The sequence below is a fragment of the Sceloporus undulatus genome, chromosome 3 (assembly GCF_019175285.1).
Source record: "Sceloporus undulatus isolate JIND9_A2432 ecotype Alabama chromosome 3, SceUnd_v1.1, whole genome shotgun sequence".
Classification (NCBI taxonomy): Eukaryota; Metazoa; Chordata; class Lepidosauria; order Squamata; family Phrynosomatidae; genus Sceloporus; species Sceloporus undulatus.
The window spans coordinates 27,234,860-27,244,701 of NC_056524.1; the positions used below are offsets into that span (position 1 = coordinate 27,234,860).

Below are 9,842 nucleotides of genomic sequence, written 5' to 3' on the forward strand. Positions count from 1 at the left end.
GGTGCTGGTTTTCTTCAGTTCTGCAATGAGTCAGGACGAAGGATTCCCTGCCCTTGGTAATTTAATGTGGATGTTCATTCTTGCCTAGGGGGAAAAATTCATCCAGAGAACATTCCAGAGGTAGTGCAAGTTAGAGATTTGTGATGTATTTTTCTCCAAAGAAGAGAAATTAATGTAATATTAATGAAGAATTGAAAGACACTTGGAATGAAGAGCTATATGAAGACAAACTCCACATTTTAAAAAGTGAGGTGAAAGCTGCAAAAAGAGAAACCAGGAAAAATAAATCACCAGGAAGAGATGAGATTACAATTAAACAGCTGCAGTCAGTACAAACAGAATCAATTCCAGTGCTAACCAACAGGATAATCAGTCAACAAATATGGAAAACAAAATGGTGGCCAACAGATTGGAAGCGTTCAATATACATCCCCATCCACAAAAAAGGAGACATAAAAGACTGCAGCAACAATAAGGTAACAGTATTAATCTTCCACGCAAGCAAAATTATGCTCCAAATGCAACATAGGCTCCAACTATACATGGAGAGAGAAATCCCAGAAATCCAAGCAGGGTTCAGGAAAGGAAGGGGCACTAGGGACCACATTGCAAACATACAATGGCTAATGGAGCTCACCAAGGAATTCCAGAAGAAAATCAGCATGTTTTTATAGACTGTAGTAAAGCCTTTGACTGCATAGATTATGCAAGGCTATAGAACACTCTTAAAGACATGGAAGCGCATCTGATAGTCCTGATGAGAAATCTGTACTTAGAACAAGAAGCTACTACTTAGAATAGAATATGGAGAAACAGAATGATTCACAAGATTGCATCCTCTCGTCCTATCTGTTTAACTTGTACATAGAAAATCTCATACAAAGAGCAGGTTTGGACTCAGGAAAAGGAAGAGTAAAGATAGGAGGAACGACTATCAAAAGTCTTAACTCTTAGACTGTTCCAGTAGTATAGACTCTTAAGATATGCAGACAACACCATACTATTGGAAGAAAATACCATAGACCTGGAACATCTATTAAGGATGATCAAGGAAGAAAGAGCAAAGACAGGCCTACTGCTAAACATAAAGAAAACAAAAACAGTGACCACAGAGGATATACACAGATTCAACCTAGGCAATGAGGAAATCAAAATAGTAGAAGAGTTCCCGTATCTTGGATCAGACATTGACCAGAACAGGGACTGTAGTGAAGAAGACTAGGAATGGGGAAGGCAGCTTTGAAAGAACTAGGGAAAAAATCCTCAAGAGTAAAGATATAAAACAGCACAACGGTTAGATTCATACAAGCCATTGTATTCTCCATCATCATGTATCTATGTGAAAGCTGGACAGTGAAGAAAGTGGCAAGAAGATTAATTCATTTGAGATATGGTGCTGGAGAAGAGTGCTGAGGATACCACGGACAGCCAAAAAGACTTAACAAATGGGTCATAGAACAGATCAAGCCGGAAATTTCCCTGGATGCCAAGATTGGTTAAACTGAGGCTGTTGTACTTTGGTCACATCATGAGAAGGTGTGACTCATTCGAAAAGGCAGTACAGTTAGCCCTTCTTATACACTGATTTGTTATACATGGATTCAAGCATACACGGTTTGAAAATGTTCCAAAAAAGTATAAATTTTCAAGTATCAAACCTTGATTTTCCATTTTTTTTATAAGGGACACCGTTTTGCTCTGCCATTATATTTAATGGGAGTTGAGCATACACGGATTTTGTTATACACGGGGGATCTTGGAACCAAACACCAGCGTATAACAAGGGTCCACTGTAATGCTGTTGGTGGAAGGATGTAGAATGAGAGAAAGATTGCATGCTAGAGAGGTGGACTCTATAAGGGAGATCATGCGTATGAATTTACAAGATCTGAGCAGAGCAGTGGAGGATAGGAAGTCTTGGAAGATGTTTCATCCACAGTTGCCATGAATTGAGAATCGACTCAAAGGTGGTTAACAGTAACAACAATATTTGTTACCTGCTTTTTTCCCTTCCAAGAAAAAATAAGTTGCCCTTCCCAGTCTAATTAACCTGAATTATCTTTTTTTTTTCTTTGTGCTTGGTTATTCAAAAAGAAATGAATAAAGAATCTCTAGGGAAAATTAAGTTTTATGTCACATCACTCCTGTCTAGGCTGGATGGCAATGAGTGTTAATCAGTGTTCAGGTATCACCTTTTTCAAAGGCATGAAATAAAACTTATTTCAATCTATATAAAGCTATGCTGCTTACTTTCCTTTCTATATTTTCCTTGCATTATCCTTGTATTAGTTCACTTATCATGCTTACAATGGTGACTGTGAATTCTGTTGTAGTGATCTAAATTGGTTGTAGCTTTTAGAAAATATATGCTAAAAATATTTTGACTTTTTCCTCAGTTGCTGCCTTTATTCCTAGAGTAGACCATGGTCTCTCTCAAACACATATCATCATGATAATCATAATCATTATTGATGCCTTGCCTTTCTCCCAGATTAGGATTCAAATCAGTTTACAAATTAAAATGATTGCCGTGTACGGTAGTTAAAAACATGTATAAAGTCAACTTTAAAATACAGTGTAATTAAACTATTAACAATATTAAGACAATTGATTGTGAGTTCCTACGTGGCAGGGGGTTGGACTGGATGGCCCTTGTGGTCTCTTCCAACTCTATGGTTCTAAAAACATACATTGGCAGATGTATTCATTGAGGAATTAAGTGATTTTAGTCAAATATCCTTATTTTACATTTTGACACTATACAAATGTATGAAATGACAATAATGATTTGGATGGGACTATTAAAACTTTTTACATGCCTTTTTGATATTTTTTTCCCCTTTAGAAATAAAGCTAACCAAGTTGATGAGTGATATACAGAGTAACTTCAAATCCTTAGGTCTTCTGGAACCCTACAGTTGGAAAGTAGGAGAAGCTTGTGTTGTAAGGGCAGCAGATACATTGTGGTATCGAGGTGAAGTAAGAGAAATTGGTCATGGAATCATCAGGGTAAAAACATTTTGTATAAGAAATATATCCCTTTTTTGCATATGTGTGTGCTAATGCCTTTATATGTAAGGTGGTGGTACAAAAGTGTCTTCATTTTTTCCGTACATGCTCTTCATTAGAAGTGAGGGATGTTCCTTAGCTTTTTCAGTGTGCCCTCCATATCCACGGACTTATCATCCACAGATTTGAGCATCTGCAGATGACAAGCCTATGGGGGAGCCAGCAGTGGAAGAGGAGAAGGAAGGAAAAGCAGGATGAGTGGCAGCAGAGGAGGGTAGGAGGAGGAGACAGGGAAGAGAGCAGAGATGGGGGCCAGGTGAAGAGAAGGAAGGAAAAGAAGGAAGAGCCGCAGCAGTGGCAACTGGAGGCAGGGAAGAGAAGGAAGAAAAGTTAGCCGCCTTCTGCTTGCTGTATTGAGAGTGGCAAGGCTGGCTTGGGGGGGGGGGGCGGATAGTGGCATTGTCTTAAATAGTGGTGCTGCCACGTGGCCGTGCCACCATTGAAAACTACAGGACTTGAGCATCCATGGATTTTGGCATCCACAGGGGGGTTGGAATGGATTCCTGCAGATACAGAGGGCCCGCTGTATCTGCAGTGTTCATATGCATAGATTAGATCTGATTCTTCCCTTCTTGCATATTTTTTTCCCCAAACATCAGTGTTTGGGGGTTGAACTGGATGGCCCCTGTGGTCTTTTCCATCTTTGTAATTCTATAAATGAAACAAAGAATGCAAGAAACAAAGTAGAATGAATGAGAAGTGTATTTTATATTTGTAAAGTTCTTTCAACATCATATTATAGAAAGATAATTTAGAAATACTATGAATGAAATAAAGGAAGTTCACTTGGGTAGAAGTGAAAAGTAGGTGGCTTTGCCTATAGCTCACCAATTTTTACATCTGGCAAACTTTCTCCAACTGTATAACACACGTGGGCAAAAAAGTAACAATTGGCACTTTTAAAAAACTTGACTAGTGGTGATTTCCTGTAAAATAAGAATTTATCCACACCATTGTTGTTTCTTTAAACTAGTCAACCTCCAAGTGCTCCCATTTTTGTTTTCAGGAGGTGGTGCACCCCACTGAGGGTCGTAGCCCCTGGTCCACCAGAGCATGACTGTTTCAGCTATAATTAGGGCATGAAATACCTGAGTAATGGACAAATTAATATGTTAATAACTGGCTTAAATAATATCAGTATGCAAAGGGATCTTGTAGTGCCTTTGAGACTAAGTGAAGAGAATTATAACATAAGGTTTTGTAGATGTATTTATTATTTATTTATTATATTTTTTTGTATCATGCTCGTTTCCCAGAACTGGGATTCAGAGCAGCTTCACGATATTAAAAAAAACAGTACAAATAAAACATAGAAAAAAGTACATTAAAAAGGAATTAAATTCTTATAATATTAAAACAGATAGTTTTTAAAAGACTTGTTCTGCTTTCTTTCTTTGAATACTGATATTACAGACTAAAATGACTGTGTCTCTGAATTCTACTCGCTTAAATTATGTACAGTGACTCTTCTTCATTTATGTCTGTGACTCACATATATGGGTCATTTTGCATTTGCACAGAGTTGGTGAAGACCTAGCTGAAGTGTTTTGGTGGGAGCCCCTCCTCCTTGAACATGCTTGACCTTCTCTTGGCCTCCTGCCTATATCTCTCAGTTCCTGTCTTTCCACTGCAGCAGCAGCAGTTTAGGAAGACAATTCTAGCTTTATGCATCTTTTAGCCATTTTTTCTTCACCTTCCTTTGTCACAGATGACTATTGGAAGAGCTATTTATTAAATTATCTTTTCCCTTAAGGAAATTAAGATGAGAAGAAGGAAAGATTATTGTGTCATTACTGCTTCAAAAATCTTACAACTATATTGACTGTATTGATCCCTTGTGACCTTGTCTTGACATTCTTCTCAAAGAGAACAATACCATAAACCTTATGCACTGATTTATTGGTTGGTCATTGCTTTCTTTTGATTAGGTACAATATGTGGACTATGGATATATTGAGAGAATCCCTCAGTGTCATCTCTACCCAACTGTTCTTTATGCTGACATACCTCCATTTGCCATACCATGCCACCTCTATAAAGTTGTGCCAGTGAGTAGATAGATACTGCCTTTTGAGAAATTCTGACTATATTTTGAAAAAAATATGTACAGCTCATCTAGTGCACAAAGAAAAGCTTTCTTTGTAAGTTCCAGCATTTGCCCTGTTGACATAAATATTGTACAAGTCGACCTCATGTCTAAGTTAAGGGATGGTTTTGGGGCCAAAATTGTGGATTTTGATATGACCTGTGTATAAGTCGAGGGTAAAACGTAGCAGCATGTAACAAAGAATGTAAAGCCAGAAGTAAAGGAAAACAATGCTAAAGATCTTTACAAGTTTTGACAGGCATACCTGTTTGTGCTCAGCCTAAAGGCTGGATGGATGAGATAGTAGAGGGGGGTTGATGCTTTTTTTAGGTGCTCCGAGAAGAGATTAAGCTCTGACCTCTAACCAGGGCGTAGTTTCTTTTTTGATATGAGTTAAAGTACAGTACTTACATTGACCTGTGATAAGCCTACCCAGGTTTTTTGGGTAAGTTTTTTCACTAAAAATTCTAGACTTATACATGAATATATACAGTACTATGAGAAGCATCTTGTCTGCAATATTCTCCAGATAAGCTTGATGTAACATAGAAATAGGGGGTGGGATCCTTTTGTAGTGTTTTGCTGGTATAACCATTGTCATAGACATTACACAAAGCAGTATCTAATATCTTCACACACACTGCCGTTTTTCTTGCTGTACAACAGGAGCTGGTCAGTAATGGGGTGCAGTTCCAGTTCACAACAAGAATGGAGCAGTGCATTGGTACCATCCAGCTGGCACTGCAGCCACAAATAAACCTTCATAGGTTTGGGAGGCTGAAGGCTTCTTCAGCCTGAAAGGGTGCACAGGTTAAGATTGTCTAGCTGGAGAAAAGAGAGTTTTTAGTTGAGCTTTATGCTTCACCATTATCAAACGTGGTTACTTTCCTCTTCCACTCGTAGTATTTTCTGTATAACTGCTGTATCATGTATCATCTAGATTGGAGGTGTCTGGCAGCAAGATGCAGTTGAACTCCTTCGAGAACTTCTTACAAAAAGAATCGTTGAAATACATATTATGGTAAGTATAAAGTATAAACCATGTAAGCATGGAAGTTGCTTATTTCACAGTCAGTGGATTTAGTTTTGATTTTGTGCCAGTGCATTTTGTCAGATATAAGCAATATAATTAATATTCAGAACTCCCCAAGAGTATGTTGTTTTGGTACATTGCATTTGGGCTCCAAAGTAAGTATAATGAGTGTAATCATGTTTGTTCATGCAGCTTCCATGTTAGTTTATAAATGATCTTGAAGCAAAGGCGTTTTTATTTTAAAATGAAAATAAACATGGACATTTTGGTCTACAATTGCCATCCAGTCTACTTAGCATAGCAAGTAGTAATTTATTATGAAAATTGGATCCAGGACAACTGGAGGGTCATAGGTACTCTGCCCCTGATCTTAAAATTTCTTATTGTGATACAGATTTGTTCACAAGTGGGAAAAATAATAATACTGCAATAATGAAATTAAAAACTAAATAGTAACAGTCTGCAGGACTGGCAATAGAAACTAAAAGAATGAACAATAATAATTTGCAGGATTACTGATGAGGAGAACGAATAAGAACATAGCATAAAATTACAGAGTAAATCATACAAGATATAATACAATCAAATAACAGAACTACTAAAATGTTAGGAGCAAATAAAATATGGGGAAAGACAATTGTAAAGTCGAAGGCTTTCATGGCCGGCATCCATAATTTTTTCTGGGTTTTTCGGGCTATGTGGCCATGTTAACCAGGAAGAAACTGTTCTGGAACAGGGCCACATAGCCCGAAATACCCACAAAAAACTAGGAAAGACAATTAATTAAATAGTACTAGTCAGTAAGACATGTCCTAAATGCACCAGGTCCCATCAGATCTTGGAAGCTACAGGGTCAGTCCTGGTTAGTACTTGGATGGAAACCTGCCAGTGAATACCAGGTGCTATAGGCTGTATTTCCTAGGAAGGAACTGGCAAAATTACTTCTGAGTATTCCTTGCCTAAGAAAACACTATGAAATCCGTGGGATCACCATACATCAACAAGTGGCTTTGAAGGCTCACACACACACAAGATAATGGTAGGATATTAAAAGATCACAATGTCATTGTTTTAATTAGCTGGTGGTCACCAAAAATTGTTTGTGAAATCCCGTATAAGCTGAAATTTGACATTTAGAGAAAATATTTCTGATACATTTCACTAGCCACCCCTTGGCCCTCACTCAGCAGAATTTTACAGTGGTACCCCGGGATACGAATTGATCGCGTTACGAAATTTCCGGGTTACGAAAAAGTTAGATTGGAAAAAACTGTTCCGGGTTACGATGTTTTTTTCGGGTTACGAAATTTTTTTCGGCGCGAAATTCAAACGCGCGGCTTTCCAGCGCTAACGGAAAGCCTTTTCGGGTTGCGAAATTACTCGGGTTACGAACGGAACGGTGGAACGAATTAATTTCGTAACCCGAGGGAGCACTGTACTTGTGTTTTCAATCTCTTTGTTAAATCAGTATTATATTTCTTTGACATACTGGTAGGAGATGGGTTTTTATACTTCAGGTTTAACATTGGTCCATAGGCGTCCTCTGTTCCTGGGATCCTTTGTGCCTGTTCGGTGTATTGCAGTATCTTTGTTCTGTATAGAAGCTGGCATACTACATGAAATAAAAATAAGGTTAGAAGTAATAGCAACAGTTTTGTTTGTCCAACAGGAGCATTCAGAAAGCCTGTCTGGGAAAGTGTGTATTAAACTCCATTTTGATGGAATGTCACTATCACACTTCATGGCGTACCATAAACATTGTATTAATGAAGATGCTGATGACAGTATGCCAAAACTGGTAATGTTTTCTTTCCATCTTTAAGAACTGTATAGAACTACAAAAAAACAAAAAACAAAAACAAGCCTTGTATAATGTGCTGGACCTCTATTTGTTGTTTTAATGGTTTGTGGTTTGATGAGGGGAAACAGTGCTTACTGTAGCCATTTGTTTAGGTCAGTGATTCCGAATCTTTGGTCCTTCAGATGTTTTGAATGTCACCTCCCAGAATTCTTGACTGTTGGCCAAGCTGGCTGGGGCTTCTTGGAGTTGAAGTCCAAAATACTTGGATGACCTAAGTTTGGGAATCCCTGTTTTAGCTGGTCAGAAGTCAGAAGTGAGTTCTTATTTTCTCTGTGTAGTTTAATGCTGGTTTAATAGTTGACAAATCAGGGAGGCATTTCATAAAGCCAGGAGCAGTTCTGGAATAGGAACTCAAAACTTTGAGACGATGGTTTTCAGTAGAATTCATTAGATCATCAGGTAAGGCTGGTGGCAGGAGTGGTAGTCAAACACTAGAGGGGAAAGATGTCTTCATTTGCTTCAGTGAGCTAGACAGTCAGGCCTAAACTAGCCAAAGAAAGCTCTCTTGGAAGTTAACCAGGTTTCATTTCATGGTCAGCTTAAGCCCTCTTGGAGTAATTGCTCTTTTATTAATAGGCATGGCCACATGTGCTACTGTTGCATATAAAACTGAAAGAGAAATTTGACAGCTTTATAAGTGTTAGACAAGAGGAAAGTAAAACTTCCACTTCATGTCTGCAAGCAGCCATTATGCCAAGTGCATAAACTACAAAGAGAGTGTTGTCACACCTCAAAGACTAAAAAGTTTTATTTGTCATGACTTCAGCATATTTCATGGCATGTACAAGTTGAGCTGCAGACTAGAGGTTTATGCCAATTAAAAGCTATGGGATGCTAGGATTTGTAGTTTGTTATAGCCTCAGAGCTTGCTGACAGAGAAAGCTAAATAGTTCAAAAGACTGCAAATCCCATAATTCCACAGCATGCATAAGTTATTTGTAGCCATTATGGTTTGGTTCTAAGATACCTGTCCTTGTGGATACCAAAATCTGAAGCTACTCAAGTCCCATTATATACAGTGGGGTAGTAAAATGGTGTCCCTTAGATAAAATGACAAAAACAAGGGTTGCTTTTTGAAATATATATATTTCTTCTTCGTGGTCTCTGCGAATCATACAAATGGGTTTCACTGCGCCTGCGCATTGCTGCTCGGAACCTACTGGAATCACTGGGCAAAGTTTACTTTGCAACATATAGAAACCTTTTGGCGGTAACTCCGCCCACCCGTTATAAGGCCCCTGCCTTCCCGCTCTTTTCCCCAGTTCCTTTTTTCCGCCGCGCTAGCTGCTTCAGGGAACTTCGCTCGCTTTAGCTTGCATTTGGAATCACTTCTCATCTTGACCTCGGACTGTTTTTGACCACTCTTTGTCTCCCGCCCCTGGTAACTTTGGACTCTCGGACTGTTGACCTCGCTTGGAATTCTCCTCTGGCTCTGACGACTTCGGAAATGCCTGCTCCTTTCAAGAAGTGCGACATTTGTGGGGGCAAGGTGCCCGTCCAGGACCCGCACTCCTCCTGCCTGTTGTGCCTCGGCCAGAACCATGACACCAAGGCCTGCTCGCTCTGCAGGTCCCTCTCTTCTCAGGCCCGGAAAAACCGTGAGTCCCGGCTCACCTCGGCAATCGCCCTGGGCAAGGTGCAAGAGGGAGGTTTGCGCTCTTCATCTGTCCCGCCTTCCGCGCCCCCTGCCTCATCTTCTAGGGCGAGTGTGTCCAGCGTGACATCCGCTAGGGCCACCGTTTCCAGCGTGGTGTGTGTCCCGGCCGGGACAATCCCTTCCACCACCTCCGATG

At 39.4% G+C, this 9,842-nt stretch overlaps 1 protein-coding gene across 4 annotated transcripts in view; it reads left to right on the forward strand.

Moving 5' to 3' along the window:
* RNF17 (ring finger protein 17) overlaps nt 1-9,842 on the forward strand; it is a 111,728-nt gene that overhangs the window by 60,240 nt on the left and 41,646 nt on the right. For all 4 annotated transcript variants that reach the window (XM_042461114.1, XM_042461115.1, XM_042461117.1 and 1 more), the window contains 4 exons: nt 2,846-3,009; nt 4,998-5,117; nt 6,096-6,176; nt 7,858-7,986. In XM_042461114.1, the coding sequence (XP_042317048.1) occupies nt 2,846-3,009; nt 4,998-5,117; nt 6,096-6,176; nt 7,858-7,986 (494 nt within the window). The remainder of the gene's footprint in view (nt 1-2,845; nt 3,010-4,997; nt 5,118-6,095; nt 6,177-7,857; nt 7,987-9,842) is intronic.